Source organism: Lepidochelys kempii, chromosome 1 (assembly GCF_965140285.1).
Source record: "Lepidochelys kempii isolate rLepKem1 chromosome 1, rLepKem1.hap1, whole genome shotgun sequence".
NCBI classification, from domain to species: domain Eukaryota; kingdom Metazoa; phylum Chordata; order Testudines; family Cheloniidae; genus Lepidochelys; species Lepidochelys kempii.
Genome location: NC_136380.1, coordinates 328,479,892 through 328,498,768, shown reverse-complemented (window position 1 = coordinate 328,498,768; position 18,877 = coordinate 328,479,892). Strand labels below are relative to the sequence as shown.

At 41.5% G+C, this 18,877-nt stretch overlaps 1 protein-coding gene across 2 annotated transcripts in view; it reads right to left on the bottom strand.

Moving 5' to 3' along the window:
* The window catches only part of DNAJC2 (DnaJ heat shock protein family (Hsp40) member C2), a 23,130-nt gene extending 4,261 nt beyond the window's left edge, over positions 1–18,869 (bottom strand). The window contains exons 1-12 of one of the 2 annotated variants that reach the window (XM_073328533.2): positions 18,689–18,869; positions 16,792–16,982; positions 15,439–15,514; positions 12,209–12,307; positions 9,772–9,913; positions 7,967–8,047; positions 6,631–6,696; positions 3,214–3,305; positions 2,989–3,110; positions 1,304–1,453; positions 745–833; positions 589–658 (exon numbers count right to left, since the gene is read on the bottom strand). In XM_073328533.2, the coding sequence (XP_073184634.2) occupies positions 589–658; positions 745–833; positions 1,304–1,453; positions 2,989–3,110; positions 3,214–3,305; positions 6,631–6,696; positions 7,967–8,047; positions 9,772–9,913; positions 12,209–12,307; positions 15,439–15,514; positions 16,792–16,982; positions 18,689–18,746 (1,236 nt within the window). In that variant the 5' untranslated portion in view covers positions 18,747–18,869. The remainder of the gene's footprint in view (positions 1–588; positions 659–744; positions 834–1,303; positions 1,454–2,988; positions 3,111–3,213; positions 3,306–6,630; positions 6,697–7,966; positions 8,048–9,771; positions 9,914–12,208; positions 12,308–15,438; positions 15,515–16,791; positions 16,983–18,688) is intronic. The other variant, XM_073328532.2, reaches the window with a different exon arrangement.
* Between the last annotated feature and the right edge of the window lie 8 nt (positions 18,870–18,877).

Below are 18,877 nucleotides of genomic sequence, written 5' to 3'. Positions count from 1 at the left end.
CAGATGACAGAGATATAGCTATATGCAGACATACTCATGGACACGTCAAAAAACTGATCCATAACGAGTGCAAACTCATTATGAAATTAAACTAGACACTTTTCCAATATTTGAGCAACAATATTGTAGGGGAAATCTAGACTGATTGCTGACTCTTGGTCATTAGCACAGAGCCTAGATTTTGTTTGCATACTGAAGATAAGCAAAGACCAGGCCATTTTCCCCAGAGTAATTCACTATTGCTGAGGAATATGAACTTCCTTATCTAAAATTTTATGGGATATTACACCAGTTACTGACTGTCATGATTAGGTACTGTACTAATCTAAAATGCATAAACTTTTACTCTGCTGGCACCAGCTCATTAGACTAACCCAGAACTATGCTATTTATTGTGGAAGCAGCAGCAAAGTCTCTTTTCTTTGTGTTATGAAACACAGGTCTTGGTGGCCATTCTTACCATGTAAAGAACTCAATCAAAGATGCATATCTTAAGTTAATATCCAACTTGTTTAGATGCTGTCAGACAGGTAAGCTTAGTTAATCTAAATATTTTCATTACATTGATTTGACACCATGTAGAATTACCTGTTTTTCTACAGCAGCCTTTCCTCCTTCCCTTGTCGTGGATGTAAGTGCTTCATTCAAGCATTGCAGGCTAAAAATAAATTGTTAAGTTATATTGGAGATCTAGTAGAGAGATGGATATCAAAATGTAGAGCAAAGAGGGTCAGGAAAATGTACCTTGCTAGTTCAAGACGATCACAAAGCTTTTCCACCTCTTCCATCATTTTAACACACTCTGCCTCATTATCAGAAAAGTAATTCCAGTTCTGAAAGCAGAAATACAGGTTTTCCATTGAAGGTATAGGACAATGAAATTCAAAGAGCATCTCAAAACACACACATTCCTCTGTTATTACTATAACTGTAGCTGAATAGCCTTAAAATAAATTGGATGTTTTTCATGTAACTGAAATTGGAGTATGGGTGTGTACTTTTATATTTTGCTTTTTAGTTGATAGTCTTCATAAAGCTACATTGGTTTGCCTTTACAGACCAAAGCATCTCTTCATGTTGTGAATCTGTATTAAAAAAATAAAATAAAAAAATCTATAATGACATTTATTCTGATACATGGAGAAAATACACTTTTACTTAATGGACACTATTTCCACCCTCCACCTTGATTTATAAGGATAAACATACATGAGTGATTTGGCATGAAAGGAAAAGTTCTGGTCTAACCGGGTGTGACAATTTCCTTAATACAGTCTATATTCAGCTACAGTGACATCTATACCTTGCATGTTGTTCTCAATTTTTGCCTTTCCTTCTTAATTGCTTTTTTCTGTATATCTTTTTCTTTTTTTGCCAGCAATGCTTGTTGTCTAACTTCTTCCTCTTCCTTCTCTTTAGCTAACCGTGCTGCTTCTAATTCTGCTTGTCTTTGCTGCAATCAAAGGGGAAAAAATTAGTAGGTCTTCTGGTGTAAGATGCACAAGATGTGCTACTTTAACAAGGTGAATAAAACTATCAGTACTTAAATGCTTGGAAGATTGACCATTGAAGAAATAAACAAAAGAATGTGCAAGCACAAACACACACACTGCCTGGCATTGATTAACAAATACCTCACTAGCACTGAAGATACCCAGTTTCTGAGGGCTGGTCTACACTACTCAGTTAAGTCAACTTTAATAAGGTAGCTTATGTTGACCTAATTATGTCAGCATCTACACCATAGCCTTCCACCCACCGATGAAAGTGCCCTACTACACTGCCATAACAACTCCATCTCCACGAGAGGCATAAGACTTAGGTTGGTGTAGTTAGGGCGATCCATTATCTGTGTAGAAACAGTGTCCCTCACATCCACTGTTGGCTGTCTTGTCAATTTCACATCTCCTGTCATGAAATTCACAAGACAGCCGGGCAGCTAGAACCCAGCGGCCCCCATTCCTCTGGACAGCTGGACAGCTTGAGAAGCCCTGGCAGCTCCTCCCCTCACTCGGAGCCAGGGCTTCTGGATGAGCAGTAAAAATAACAAGGCTGCCTGGCTCCTGCAGTAGGAGGGGGAGAGCCAAGGCAGCTGGACCCCGCTCCCTGGGGGTGAGAAGCCTCAGGTGCCTTCCCCAACTCCTGGCAGGGAATGGGGAGTAAAGGGGGGGAAGCCCATTGGGAGCCTGTGGGGCAACCAGGCTCCCGGCAGGGAGCTGTCAGCAGAGCTGAGAAACTGGATTCTCAGCTCCCCACACTGCCCTTCTCAGGTTGGTGGAAGCGCTCCTGGTGAGGATCTGCCCCACTGACCCAAGGAGGGTAGTGTGAACACGAACAACTGCAGATTTACATTTTAGAAGAAATCTTATTCCTGTTCCAGGACCAGTCCTTAGAAAAATCTAATGGTTCTTTAAGCATTTGTACTGCTCTTCTGAGGTGCTATTGCTGGCGGACTGCAAAATAGGATTTTTAATATCATACCATTTGGATTAGCATCTTTTACTTCCCAACCTCTTCAATCACACTAAGATTTTAGCAGCAGCTATCTCACAGATTGCTAGCATTAGCAAGTGCATGCTGCTGCTCATCTTCAAAGGGATTTACACATAATGACCAATCAGTCCATAGAGCACTCCCATAAAGTAAGCAATTATTTCAATTTACAGAGGGGCAACTAAGCCACAAATGTTAACGGGACTTTCTTGAGGCAATAAAGAAAGTCTGCACTGAACAGGGATTTGATTTTAGAAGTTCCTGGCTGCCAGGGCTGTGTTCTGCCCACATCTTACTCTCAGTCTTAAAAGGGTCACTGGTCATTCAATATAGCAGTGCCTTTTTGGCACTAGAACAAGACGGAAAATAGCAAGTCTCAGGCCTCGGTGTAATTTTCAGTGTGTGGCCTCTATCAGATCTGGAAGCTGAAGCAGGCGATCAGATACATTTAAGTCTCGGAGTTTCTCAACCCATATAAATAATTTACAAACTTACTCTTTCTTTGGCTTCCTGTTCTTTTCGTTTTGCTTCTACCTTTGCTTTCTTTTCTGCTTCTTTCTTTGCCTTTTCTTCTTCCTTGAATTTCTTTATTCTAGGATCACAGCTGTATGCAGTGTCTAGCAGAGGAAACAAAGCATTGTGTCCATGAAAGGGGACACTAAACGTTTTCACTGCTAGTTATCAAACGCCTCTTCTTAAAAAGGCAGAATTTATACTTACCAACTAATGTCCTTATCCTGTTCATCTCTTCTTTTTTCCTCAGTGCTCTGGCTGCTCTGTTCTGTTTTTCTATCCACCTCCTCTCATCTCGACTACAAATTGGAAGGCATGGTGTTAGTTCAGCTCTGCCAATCACCAGCATTGTTAATGGTCTGTCAGGAATTCCATTACAAGAACCAATTTGCAGACGTTTCACATTTCAACTGTAGTAAAAGCAGACTTAAAAGCGTAAGCTGTTGGCCCACAAAGCTCAAGTGCAAACCCCAAACCCTTGCACAACAGCTCAACCACACTACATAGTCTAACATAAAAGACAGTTCAGCAATCATAGGCTCATAGAAGTGAAGGACTGGAAAGGACCTCAATAGGTCACCTAGTCTAGGCCCCTGCATTCAAGGAAGGACTAACTAGACCATTCCTGACAGGTGTTTGTCTAACCTGTTCTTAAAAACCTCCACCGATGGAGATTCTACAGTCTCCCTAGGCAATTTATTCTAGTGCTTAACCATCCTGACAGTTAGGAAGTTTTTCCTAATGTCCAACCTAAACCTCCCTTGCTGCAATTTATGCCCATTGCTTCTTGTCCTATCCTCAGGGGTTAAGGAGAACCATTTTTCACCTCCTTGTAACAGCCTTATATGTACTTGAAAACTATTATGTTCCCCCTCAGTCTTCTGTTCTCCAGACTAAACAAAAACAGTTTTTTCACTCATTCCTCACAGGCCATGTTTTCTAGACCTTTAATCATCATCATCATTTTGGCTCTCTTCTGGACTTTCTCCAATTTGTCCATATCTTTCCTGAAATGTGGCACCTAGAACTGGATACATCTTATCAGATGGAGTACTTCTCATGTATTGCTTACAACACTCCTGCTTATATGTCCCAGAATGATGTTTTGGTTTTTTGAAACAATGTTACACTGCTGACTCATATTTAACTTGTGAATCCACTATACCTCCAGATCCTTTCCACAGTACTCCTTCCTAGGCAGTCATTTACCATTTTGTATATGGGCAATTGTTTGTTCCTTCCTAAACTTTGCATTTGTCCTTTATTGAATTTCACCCTATTTATTTCAGACCATTTCTGCAGTCCAGATGATTTTAAATTGTAATCCTATCTTCCAGAGCACTTGCAACCCCTCCCAGCCTGGTATCATCCACAAACTATATACATGTACTCTCTATGCCATTATCTAAATTTTTTATGAAGCTATTGAACAGAACCAGGACCAGGACTGATCCCTGTGGGACCCCACTCAATATCCTCTTTCAACTTGACTGTGAACCACTGATAACTACTGTATAGGAACAGTTTTCCCAACCAGATATACACCTATATTATAGTTAGGGCTCCGTATCTGTCACAGAGGTCGTGGAAGTAACAGATTTCGTGACTTTCTGCAACCTCTGTGACATCTGCAGTGGCTGGTGTGGCCGACCCCAGGGCCAGCTGCTCAGACTGCCCCAGGAACAGCCGCACCGGCCGCTGCTAGACTGTCTCCGCATCCAGCCGCTCGGGCAGCCCCACAGCTAGCTGCACCAGCCTTTGCTCAGGTGGCCCCAGGTAGCTGGCCCGGGGACTGCCTGAGCAATGGCTGGTGTGGCTGGCCCTGGGGACCACCTGAGCATGTTGCCACTTCCAGGGAGCCGCCTAGAGCCTTCACCCTCTGTTGATACTCGCACCTTCTTGTCAACTGTTGTGAATGGGCCACATCCACCATGACTGAATTGGCCTTGTTAGCACTACAAAAAGTAATCTCCCCTCTGTTGATATTCACCCCTTCTTGTCAATTGTTGGAAATGGGCCACATCTACCCTAACTGAATTGGCCTCGTTAGCACTGACCCCCCACTCGGTAAAGCAACTCCCATCTTTTCATGTGCTGTGTATTTATACCTGCCTACTGTATTTTCCACTCCATGCATCTGATGAGGTGGGTTATAGCCCATGAAAGCTTATGCCCAAATAAATTTGTTAGTGACTAAGGTGCCACAAAGACTCCTCGTTTCTTTTTGTTGTTTTTTTTGCTGATACAGACTAACACAGTTACCCCTCTGAAACCTATTTCATTTTTTGACAAGTTTACAAGTTTGGTTGATAAAGGTGACTGTGTAAATATAATAGAGACAAGGTGGGTAAGGTAATATACTTAGACTTTTGTAAGGCAATTGACTTAGTACAGTACAATGTTCTGACTAAAAATATAGCACTATACAATATTAAAGCACACTTTAAATGGATTAAGAACTAAATAACTCAGTGATCTCAAAAATTAGTAATCAATGAAGAATCATCATCAAATGGGGGTGCTTCTAGTGGGGTTTCGCAGGGATCGGTCATAGGCCAGACACTATTAAACATTTTCATCAATGCTCAGGAAGCAAATATAAAATCAGTGCTGATAAAATTTATGAATGACACAAAGATTGGTGGAATGGTTATTAAGGATTAGGGTAGGGCAGTCATACAGAATGATGTGAATGCCTTCACATCAAGACTGGATGCCTTTCTGGAAGATACGCTTTAGCCAAACACAAATTACTGGGCTCAATACAAGAGTAAGTCGGTAAAATTTAATGGCCTGCGATATATAGGAGATCAGACTATATGATCTAAGAGTCCCTTCTAGCCTTAAACTCTGTGAATCTATGAATTACAACTACAGGAAGGTTAAAGAAGGTAGAATGTAATTAACAATTGGCATTTGGTCAGGACAATTCAGTAATATCACTACTCCTGTGAATGTCATGGGATCTTTAAAAAAAAGGAGTACTTGTGGCACCTTAGAGACTAACCAATTTATTTTATAAATTTTATAATTTTATAATAAATTGGTTAGTCTCTAAGATGCCAGAAGTCCTCCTTTTCTTTTTTGCGAATACAGACTAACACGGCTGCTACTCTGAAACATGGGATCTTTAGTGGCATCAAGATGCCAACAGCTTGCTGTCTAAATACAAACAGTATTACTTCCATCCTCAGAGCAGAGTATTAAATCAGTGCTGATTCAGAGAGGAGAGTGATACCTACTGAATCATCACTACCACCCTTGCCCAGTTCTGCTTTTGAGCTCTGTTGAGATCAGAGCTTGAAGTTACACAAATGTACAAGAAATAAACACTTGACACCAGAAGATCTCAGAGCACTTCATAAACACACCTGTGACGTAGGCAAGAATTATTCCCATTTTACCAATGAGGAAACAGAGACACAGAGTGTGACTTGTCCAAGATCACACAGCAAGCCTGTGGCAGAGCCTGGAATAAAACTCAGAACTCCTCACTTCCAGTCCCACACTCTAATAACTAGACTCTCCTTCCTTCCTTCCCCTGATTTACAGCCTAACTACAAGGTGAAAAGTCTTGCTGTAATAATCAGTTAGTCCCTTATCAAAGACTTTTTACTTACATACCATTCTGCTTTTTCTTTTTCTTCTTCATCTAAATAAGAAAACTCTCTCCAAGAATCAAAATTATACCTATAGTAAATGCAAAATTAAAACAATGCAGGTGAGAGACACAATTTCTGATAAAATAAAAAGATAAAGCCATTTTTAAAATGTCTGCATTTTTAATGCTAGGTTTTAGTATAGTTAGACCAACATTGTTGCCTTCTGTCAACTTGCCAAATTCAAGAAAAGCTATTTGTAAATATTATAGAAATAAAAGCTGTCAGTCCAGTTGCGAAGCATTGTTTTTAAATTTGTTTAAATGTATTGTAGCTGTTTACTTAGATGCCAGAGACCCTCTGAGTTAACTAGCGTCTGTGGTTTTCTTAAGTCTTCTTCCATTTATAGAAACTGCCTATCCACCCAGTCTTATGTCAATGTTTTAGCCTTTGTTTTATGAAGAAAACACTAGTTGTAGCAGAGTATTTGTTCTTAGTAATATCTCTCTATTGTGCCTTTCAATCAAAGATCTCAAAGCAATTGGTAAGCAAACAATTATCATTATCCCTGTTTTACAGAGAGGAAGTTCAAGGCCACACAGGGAATCTTGGCAAAGCCAGAAATAGAAGCCAGGTCTCCTTACACTGGGGTCTTTGCTTTAGCAACGAGACATCCCTTCCCCTGCTGAAGTGTCATACACAAACTGACAAAGAGTAAAGATGAAAGCAACCTAGAAATGAAGTACTAGATTTATTTCACCTAGAACAGAGGACAGAAGAAGAAATCATTGGATGTTCACATCAGGGGAACAGGTTAGGGGAAAGACACAGAGTTGACTGTGTATAAACTGACTGGTACTGCAATTTGTTACTTTTTTTTCAAGTGCCAGTCAACTTTAGCTCAAACTAGATTACAGGGTGTATGTTGCAAATTGCTGTTAATTAATCCTTTCTACAAATCTGACTCAGCATTACTTCTTGAAATTGTTATTACAGAGCCAGTGTGTGTAAGCGGGGTGGCTCTCCCTCGAAGAGCACAGGGTGGAGTTGCCTGTAGTAATTCACAGACTGGATTTTCTAGGGGTGGGAAGGTAGCCTCGTCTCCACATTCATTCAAACCCTGGCCATTCTGGTCAGATTGCCAACAAGGGTGCCAAATGTGTGGTGGTTTTATGTGGAAGACATATTAACTATGAACTAGAGTGAAACCAATTCATTTCATATAAGGCATCAAAGAGCCACTGGGTCACTTTAGACCACTACCAGCCCAGAGGAGACTTCAACCAAGGATGAACATCCACTATACTACATTTTTAAAGTGACAGTACCTTATCTATAAACCGAAGCGTTAACTTACTTACCAGAATGAATAAAATGCATCCACATCTTCAAATGAAGAGTTCATGTCCCCCAGTTTAGGAACATTTTTCTTATTTGACCATCTGTAACAATGAACTGAACCTTGTTTAAAATGAAAGTTGTAAAGGCCGTAAAACTGAGTCATATAGAATACAAGTGAATTAAACTGAGTCTAGGTTCCTATTTGCTAGTTAACTATTACATGGGTTTTTTTGGAATACACATAGAGACAGTGTCACAATGCAACAGCAACCTTGCAGAGAGAAGCAACTGATTAATAAGCCAACAAAGGAAATCACCAGCTATGCTTAAATTCTGGGCGAAAGGGAAGCGTGTCACTCTGCTGAGAGAATGAGGAGGTGCGACACCAGCTACAACAGTGCCATGCAAACGCCTTTTCTCACTTTTAGGTGACACTGTAATTAAGAAGCAAGCAGCATTATCTCCTGTAAATGTAAACAAAGTTGTTTCTCTTAGCGATTGACTGAACAAAAAGGAGGACTGAATGGTCTTGTAGGCTCTGAAGTTTTACATGGTTTTGTTTTTGAGTGCAGTTATGTAACAGAAAACCCTACATTTGTAAGTTGCACTTTCATGATAAAGAGATTGCACTACAGTACTTGAATGAGGTGAATTGAAAAATACTATTTCATTTATCAATTTTACAATGCAAATATTTGTTATAAAAAATAAAGTGAGCACTGCATACTTTGTATTCTGTGCTGTAACTGAAATCGATATATTTGAAAATGTAGAAAAACATCCAAAAATATTTAATAAATTTCACTTGGTATTCTATTGCTTAACAATGCAATTAATCAAAATTAATTTTTTTAATTAATTGTGGGAGTTAACTGCGATTGATCAACAGCCCTAATTGCAATCTCATGCAATATATTTGGGGACCACAGTGTATTAAATTTATGTATCACTATGGGCCAGGGATTATACACAATTTCAGGAGGGAGGCTTACCACAACTCCTCCAGGAACCAAAAACAGTGGGGGCTGATTAAGGCAAATCACTCAGGTTGTAAACACTTCAAGATAGATACAACCCCCTGGTAGAATTGCATATACTGGTTCAAATTAAGTTTTCCAGAGACCAACAAACAAAGAAAGGACTTTTGATAGAAAAAGGCTGTGTTTATACTGACTCAGGGCCTTCTTTCTGATCCAAACAGACAATACCTTATACCCAAAAGAGGCCCCAACCTTTGTGGAAGTGTTGGAAAGACTTTGGCCTATGAGGGCCCCATAAGACCGATGGGTGACTCTTGCTTTGTTTAGTCTGTATTTAAATCTGTTTATTATTTTTTATATACTTTCTCTGTAATGCTTTTACCATAACAATAAATGTGCTTACTTAGAAAGAGCTCTATGGTATCTTGTCACTGCTGGCAATAATACACTGTTCATAGCCCTCAGAAAGAAGAGAAAAGAAAAGCACAGGTGCTGGCTTTCAAGCAGACTGGTTTGCTGGGGATATCAGTGTAAGGCAGGGAACTGTTCAGCCTTAAAACCCTGGTCAAGAGGGAGAGAGACGGGGGTCTCCACCCGAGAAGTGACGGCTGGGAGATGGAAACCTTAAGTTGGTTCCCTTGAGGAAACCACGGAGGAGGAATACAGGAGCCGTTATCCTGAGACATAATTATAATAAACTCTTGCTAAATTGTTATGCTTCCTAGCCACACTTAAAATCTTGGGGAAAGAACCCACTAGTTACAAACATAATGCCATATGGAACTGCAAATGGCCAATTCCCATGCAATGGTGATGGGAGCCTGAATGACTGTGACATAGCTCACCTGGCATTCCTTTCAAAAACTGGTGAAAACACTTCAAAGAAATTTTCCTTTGCTTCACTTTTAGAAGGTACAGAGTTATCAAAAGTAGGATCTATGCTGTTAAATGCTCGTCTCTTCACAGGATCAGACAAAATTTCATAAGCTGGAGAAAAAAGGTTAAAGGCCATAAAACACCAGGTTGGAGATGAAGGTACATACAGGAGCTTCTTGGAGGAAATGTTATAGATAAAATTCTGAACATTTAACAACAAAAAAATCACCATACTTTAGACCTCTGTGCTTCTAACATTTTTGTTGTTGTGATTGCAAGAACTTTGCTGTCAGCTCCTGCAAATGGTGAATAACAAAACACTGAAAAGGAGGAAAAAGCTTATAAAAAATAGCCAACAAATTGAACCCTTAAAGTACAGCTATAAATGGCAAAACTAATTATATGTTAAACGAACTGTGTAATGATAAACTCAGTCCAGTGCACTGGGAGTTCAGGTGAATCTCCGTTAGGCCTCAATTCTGCAACCACATCCATGTAGACAGGCCCTTGTGCCTGTGTGGTGCCCCATGGACTTCCCTAGGAATTGCCTGTGTGATTCTGATTACAGGATCAGAGGCAATAACAAGAGCTATTGACCGGAGTACTTATGTCTTCTGCTGCAAGTGTGTCACTGAGACTTCAAAATGGAGCATAAAGCAGCATTCTAACATGGCCATTAAAATCTAGGGGGTCATTCATTTTGCAGCTTATGTAGACAGGGGCTTGGAGCATCCCTCCATTCTACCCCACAGCCTTCCTACATGCCACCCTCTCATCCCCCTCCATTTTAGGGACTACCCGCAACTGCCCCACCACTTCCTTATGCCTGGGGCCATGTGTCTCCCTCTTGTTCCCCCCCAACCATTTCCCTCATCCCTGCAGCCTACATTGTATTCCCTCCTGTCAGAGTCTGTGTGCCCCCCCTCCTCTGTCCACTCTTCTCCCAGCTTCCACACCCATCAGCCCAGCTCCCCTGCTCCACGTCCCTGCTTCCCTCATCACCATCTACCCCCACTCCTATTCCCTTTGGCTCCCTGCTTTGTCACCCCACCACCACCACCACTCACCCCCAGGTCCCTTCTTCATTTCCCCCTTCCCCACAGGTCCCCACTTCTCCCACAGACACTGCCCTATCCCTGTGGCCTCTGCTCCCCGCCCCACCCTTTGGTCCTGCTTCTGCTCTACAAACCCTCCCTCTTAGGCCTTGTTATTTCTACTAGACTGCAAGATATGGACAATCTCCCCATACAGCAGCACCACGCTGTCTGGGACTGTAGTTTCCCCCTGAATCAGGCTTTTCCAGTATTCCATTTTGCACCAAAATCAGTAGAGTCATATTGCTGCATGGGAAACAATGTTCCTATCCCACAAAAAATTCTGAGATGTCAGAAATTTTTCCCCATCTCAAACTGGGATGAGAAATCAAAACTTCAATAAGTTTTCACAATCAAAAAAAAAAAAATCACTTGAGGTCAAAACATTTTGTTAGGTAATTCTTAAAGTTTCATTTGAATTTTGACATTTAACAGAAGTTTGTACTGTAATTAACTTAAATTTCAAAATGAAAGTTATTTTGAACCAGAAAAACAAGATTTTTTGTTTTCAAAATGGGATGTTCATGACATTTCAAAACTTTTTTCAAAATTTTCAAGTACAGAAATTTGTCAGGACTGATTCTTTCCCGTGAAGAGTTTCAGATTTAGTGAATTGGCATTTTTTGACTAAAAACATTTTGCTGAAAAACTCCTGACCAGCTTGACAAGGTTATGCCTATTAATGCCTAGACTATTCCCTGGAAGTTTTGAATTGATCAGATGCCGTATTCCAAAGTTATCTATCATGTTATAGACACAGAAATACTATTGAATTGAGTACAAGACCTTGCTTTGCTTGACAACTATGGGTAATAGATAACAGTGTCTGCTGACTTGAGCTAGGGTATCGGCTTCTTTAGCTCAGCTGGCAGAGCAGATGCACGAGAAGTCAGGTCCTAGTACTGCTAGTGACTTCTCCCCTTTAAATTGGTCTATTACCTTGCATAGTAGTATGCCAGTTTATTTTAGGAGATTCATGCCTACTTTTATTGGTTCATGTTAGTATATACTGCTATAAGAATCTACTTTAACTGCCTTCTCCTATCACTTCGCATGAAATGGGAAATTGATGCTCTGTAGGTCAGCTGTGAAATAAGAGGAGCTATTCTAGAATTGTTTCCAACAGAAGGAAAGCTATTTTAATTTGATTCTACTTCTTGAAACAACTTGATAAAATGGTAAACTACATTTTTTCTGGTTTTACAGCTAACGATCAAACTGTGCAAAGAGGAAGAACTACAGTTAAAGCACTGTAAAAATACTTCACATCAGATTAAACGAGCACTGTTACATTTTCCTCCAACTCTCTTACCTTTAGTTATACAGGTAAAATAGTCATTGTCACCTTCACCTATCTGCTCCCCTGCAGCTTTTCGCTTGTCTGGATGATGTTTCAAAACCATGGCTTTATCTAGCAACAAATAAGTTGAGTTCAGACACGTTACACCACCTACGTTTCACTTTGTAATTAGGAAAATAAACAAAACAGCACCGTAGTCACGATCTGCATTTCTTTATTCAGATTTTTTTTTTAAGTATCAGAAAGGAAACCAAAATGAGAAAATAGACCCTCCTGAATATAATAATATCACTGAAAATTAGAATTTAGTGTTAGTTAAAAAATGTTTAGTATCCATCCTATGCCAGGACACAAAATAATAATAACTACAGACTATCTTTACCTCTCTCTTTCCAATCAATTGGAACCAGCACCACTTTCTCTGGGACTTCTAACATTCCAAACCCCTGGCATCTTCCAAATGATTGCAGCCCTAAACCTGCAATGAGTACTGCAGGGGCACAGGGGTCTGCATGGAATAACTTGCAGGACTGGGCTCTTACTGACTACAGAGGAAAAACTATAAAACAAACTTTGTACAAAGTGCTGTCAAATGCAAAAAAATCAAAAACTGCTAAAATAAATACAAAAATTCTTTAATTTACAATATTAGGTTTTATTTGTAACTAGAGTAGGTAAAAATAATTTAGACAGAATGTGACTTTTAAACCAACGGTGCCCCTTAATAGGAGTCTCATTGCAGAACTTTACAGATTCAGTTTTTAAGGAAAATAACTAAGGCCACGATCCTGAAAAGACTTAGGTATATGCTTAATTTTATTCACAGTGCATGAAGTTGAGCATGTGTGCCAGCCTTTTCAGGATCAAGGCCTAAACTGAGAGAGCACTAAATTCTAAGTTGTGTCTTTCACATACGAAATATTTACTGAAGTTGAAGACCAAAGGACTGTAGTGGAGACTTCCAGGAGGAAACCGTATTTAGTTACTTTAACAGCTCTGCTACAAGCTCTAGCTGCAGCCTCCCTTCAGTGGTAGAACTCTGCAGCATTCAAAGTTGTACTGGAACCAGCCCAGGAAATGCATTTTACCCCATTTATCAGATATATGAAGCAGTACTGGAGTGATTACATAAATCTACGGCTTGTGAAAGGAACCAGATTAAAGCCTCTAATTCACAGAACAGGAACAGTGCATGACTCAAGAGTGAAAGCTCTCTCATTTTCAATCCAATATGCCCTAACTCTGTTTTGATAGGACCACCTCTGAGGAGAGGGTATTGCAGGCTCCTTGGACTATTTAGTCCTTGGCCTTTCTGTCAAAACAGCTAATGGTAATTAGCGTTAATTGGGATGGTGGTTCACGTAATGTGAACATAACCACTGCGAACATAACTAACATTTACACTCATGAGTAGGGCTGGCTCAGGGCACCAGCGAATCAAGCAGGTGCTTGGGGCGGCACATTTCTAGGGGCGGCATTCCGGAGCCCCCTAGAAATGTGCCCCCGCTAGAAATGTGCCCCCGCTGCCCCAGCTTGCCTCCGCTCCACCTGCTCCCCTCAGTGCACCGCCGCCACTTGGCTTCTCTTCCCTCCCTCCCAGGCTTGCCACATGCGAAACAGCTCTTTCGCGCAGCAAGCCTGGCAGGGAGGGAGGAAGGAGAAGCCGAGTGGCGGCGCGCTCAGGGAAGGCGGCGGTGGTGGTGAGCTGGGACGGGGAGCGGTTCCTCTACCCGCCCCCGTCACTTCTTGCGCTTCCCCCCACCCTCGCTCACCTCCACTCCGCCTGCTCCCCTGAACGCGCCGCCTCTCCCTCGCCTGAGAGGGATGGTGGAGAAGTGGAGTGGTGGCGCGTTCAGGGGAGCAGGCAGAGCGGAGGTGAGCTAGGACGGCAGGTTGTGGGGGAGAGCCGCAGGAAGCAATTGGGGGGGAAAATGCGGCACGCCTGGGGGAGGAGGCGGGGATTTGGGGAAGGGGTTGGGAAGGGGCGGAGCCGGGGGCATGGGGGGGAGGGGGGGCACGAAAAAAAACCGGGGGCGGCCAAAAAATTTTTTGCTTGGGGCAGCAAAAATCCTAGAGCTGGCCCTGTTCAGGAGTAAATTGTCTTAACCCACATGAGACAATGAGTTTATTCACATGCATAAGTGTTTGCAGGATCTACCCCTAAATCCATCAATTTATTTCACAAAGGTCATTAACTAGTTATCATAACAGTTTTAAATACTGTTCAGCTAAATATTTTACAATTTGTCCTGCAAAGTTCTCTCTTTACTATATTACTTTAAAGCACTAATTACAATTTTAGAGTATGACAGATACTGCTTTTTAAATTGCTAAATGTATAAATGCCATAAAACATCCCAGAACATGGACTTGTACAGATTAATCACACTTCATGCCTTATGATATGTTTGTGTCATGTCACTAAGCAGCGTAACTGCTTGTCTTATTGCTTAATTAACTGTAATATTAAGAAGACTGTAACATCAGTTTAGCATATGAGAATTTAAAGGTTGTTAACTACATTGCTCTATCCCTGAGACCCAGACCTCAGGAACCAAACACTTTTTGAGCTGACAACACAGTAAACACCCCTTTTATGTTCAAATCAGGGAAAAGCAAACTTCTCAATAATCTAAATTATCACAAAATCAAATAATATGTAACAGAACTTTTGATTACATGCTACTTCAGTAGTTACAGCCTTATTCCTATGTGACATTAATTTAAACGACTGGAATAATAAGAGCAGTAACTAGATTTTTCTGATAACATTCAGTAATTAAACAAACAGTTAACCAGTGTTACAATGTAGGTACTCATAAATAGGCTTCAAAGGTAAGATCCTCCCCCCCATTCAGCTGAAGTGGACCAGATCTTGTTTCTCTAAGTGCTATTCTCTCAGCTAGGCTGATTATGTCTTTTTGAGTCTGCAGAGTGAGTTGGATTATATTGTCAAGGTTGTCTCTGAAAAGCAAGGCTAGATCAGAAAGCTGAGAGTCTGAAGATTTCTGTCTGAGGTGTTTGGAATTCACTAAACTTTCAGACCTGCAGGTTTTAGATGTCTGAGATGAATGAAAAAGTCGGTAAGTGAAACAAATTCAGCTTTACAGTGAGCACTCTGAAGTGAAATGAATATACTCTTGGTCCTTAAAGTGTACATATTTGTATTTACAATATGGAATTGTATACACAAGATAAAAAACTCTGTTCTAACATGACTAATAAGAAATGCAATTACTTACGGGCTGCTTTGATTTGTTTCTGAGCGGCCCTGTATCTTGTGTGTCCTAGTCCAAGAACTGCATAGTGATCCTGATTCTGATAAAGAAATATAAACATTAATAACCATAGCTACCTGTAATCTAGTAGAATTCTCTTATGGATTTTAAAAGCAAGACCACATATGCAGACCAATATAATTATTTGAAAGGTTTCTTTCCATAGCTTCTTTCGTGAGGAGCAGAGAGAGGCAGCAATCTCCTCTCTGTGTGTAAATATTAGAAAAAGGCAATTTGAACAATTCTCCCACAGACTATAGCAATTTCTAACTACAAATTGAGTAGTTACAAAATAAGCCATTGTTATAAAAATGCATCCAGCTTAACACAAATTCATATAGCTATAGGATTTTACAAAACACAGATGAGTGCGTACCTCAATTTGTCAAGAAATGTTATGTTGAAAAGGTGCCTGGATTCCCCAGAAGAAGAAAAACGACATTTTCTTACTGAGTGCCACTTGATTTTAGTGGGTTTAGGACTGGATCTCAAGCCAATCAGTTCACTAATTGCACACCCAGTTAAGCAGGAAATAGAGCGTCAAGGCTAAGAGCTCCTTCTGATGTGCATTTATTAGGGTGTGTCTACATTAGAAATGCTACAGCAGCACAGTTGCGTCATGGTAGTATAGTGACTACAGCGACAGAAGAGGTTCTTCTGTCACTGAAGTATAGCCACCTTTCTGAGAAGTGGTTGCTAGGTTGATGGAAGAAGTCTTCATTTGACTTAGGAGTGTCTACACTGGGGCTTAGGTCAGTATATTTACATTGCGCAGGGCTTGAAAGTTTTTACAGCCGTGAGCGATCTAGTTAAGCCAACCTAATAATGTAGTATGAACCAGGCCTCAGTCTATTTAATAGGTAAGTTACTGACACTTTGTAAAACTGTCCTCATTTAGGTTATGTTTACACTTAAACTGTTGCATTTGCATTGCTGTAGTACGTCAGTGTAGTCACTACCTACACCGACAGGAGGGGTTCTCCTGTCAGTGCAGGTAATCCACCTCCCTGAGAGGTGGCAAGTAGGTCAATGGAATAATTCTTCCGTCAACCCAGCACTGTCTAAACTAGTGGTTAGGTCAGCATAGTTACATCTCTTAGTGGTTTGGATTATTCACGCCTCTGGGAGACATAGCTATGCTGATGTAAGTTCCCAGGCCTGAGTCACCTGACTACCTGTGGAATACAAAAAGGAAGCTATAAGGCTAAAGAACTTGGAAAATCCAGATGAGAAAAGGAAAAGGAACAAGTATTTAGATAAATTTGTGGTGATGCTTCTAGCAAAAGAACTAACTCAATGTTCCCGTTAGTTGTATACCTTCCAGTCCTTTGGATCAAGTGTTTTTAACATAGGAAATTCCTCAAGCTGCAATTCTTCATCCCCTGACTCTTCAGAGAGCTCTTTCTCATCCTCCAGTTCCTGGAAAGAGGCAGAAACATTTATGTTTCGCCTCTTAATAAATGCTTCAAACCATCTTCCCACAGGTTCAACTTGACAGAGCACAGAAGCTGTAAACAAAAGTGTAAGAGAAACTTAGCTTCATTCTGGTTTAGAATTTTCTTTCCATCCTGAATCCAGAATTATTTCACCAAATGTCTAATCAGGTACCACAGCCAGGAGACATTTTAATTTACATTTAATAAAACTTGTATCAAAGGTTGTATCAACTTGCAAAATAGTCCACTACTTTGTTTATGCCAAGTACGTTATTGTGTTTTCAAATGTTGAAATGTCATCAAATTAAAAGGACATGTCTATTTTTAAACAACATTCTTTCCTTTTTCATGAAGGGGGGGGGTTTGCTAGTAGTAAAATACTGAAGTTTAGATTAACTCTTATCATTTATGTTGTTAACTCTTTACACATAACTCCCTTGTGACAATGAAATCAGATTGGTTAACTTCACACTCTGGCCCTCACTGTCATAATAATGCAGTATTTGCATTAAAACCACTAAAGGGTAATGTTCAAATACAACAAAACCAAATAAAATAGGGCACTTCATGAGCTAAATGCTTTTCTATGTATATAACATAGCTTTTCAAAATCTTCATTTTAAGCCTCAACTATATAATAGTGACTTTTAAATCCTCTTCTTTCTTTTAGACATTAAATTGCTCAGAATTAAACAGATAAAGGCTCTGATCCAGAAAATACTTAAACATGTGCTTAGTTTTGGATTTCAGTGGGATTACTTGCAGAAGTAAAGTTAAATGTGTGTAACTGTTTGCAGGATCATGTCCTAAAGTCAGCCAGCAAACAAAAGCATTCCTCATCCCATAAAAGCAATAGCTATGAGAAATGGGAGGGCTGCTTACTGTGCAGCATGCCCAAATTAAACTACCAGTTTAAATACTCGCTTTTGACTATCTTAAAATACTGTATTAGATGTTCTATGTACAGTATTTCACTACTTATTCATTAATTCCCTAAAAATACCAATGGTTTGGCACTGACAGCACATATTTAAGTTTAGCAGTGTCCTGCTTCCCGTTAAAGGAGTGGCTTGGACAATCATTGCTTAAAATCTAGCACAGTCAGTCTAATAGGACTTTTCCAAAAACAGAACCCTATGCTTGCTGCAAGTTTGTTACAGTTGTAAGAACCCTAAAAATCACCCTTGCCCCTTAAGGATCCTACAATTGTTTACATGAAGTCAAAGGCAATAAAGTGAAGCGCATGCCTAAGTGTCTGCAGGATGGTGGCCGCAGGTGGTAGCATATCTCAGGATGGAGGAGTCTGTGTGTGTTGGAGGACGGGGCATGTGTCTGGCTGGCACCCGGGGCATCTGAGTGCTGGACTGTGCTTGGCGCTGTACACGGACACAGTCCTGTCCCAAGGATTTCTACATTTCGCGGAGGTACGGATACCGTGGCTCGGACAAGCGGAGCTGTGGGCGCTCCGGGTACAGCTGCTGGGCGCGGGGCGTAACCCAAGCAGCGGCTCAGTCACACACAGGGTCCCCCGGAGCCGCAGGCGTGGAGCCGGCGGGCGTGGGCAGGGAGCTGCCAGGGAAAGCCGGAGCGGTGCCGCACGGTCACTCCCCGGCCCGAGCCCCCCGGCGGCGGGACCCGGCGCTGCGCCGCTGGCCGGGAACGCGGAAGATGACGCGAGGCGGGGGCCCCCCGCTCCTTCCGGCAGGTCCGGGGCGGGGGGAGGCCGGGGCAGCGGCGGGGGCGGTGCCCGTGGGGAGCGGGGCAGGGAAGGCACCTACCCGCGGACAGGGCTCTGGTGACTGCGGTGACCTGCCCGTCCTCTGCCCCCCTCAGCATCGTGGCGGGCGGGGGCTGCTCCCAGCTGCGCCCGGGCCGGAGGCTCCGAACTCGCTCGCACCCTCTCGGTAGTTGCCAGGAGCCGGCGCATGGAGAGATACCCGGCAACCACTTCCGGGTCCCCGCGCGTG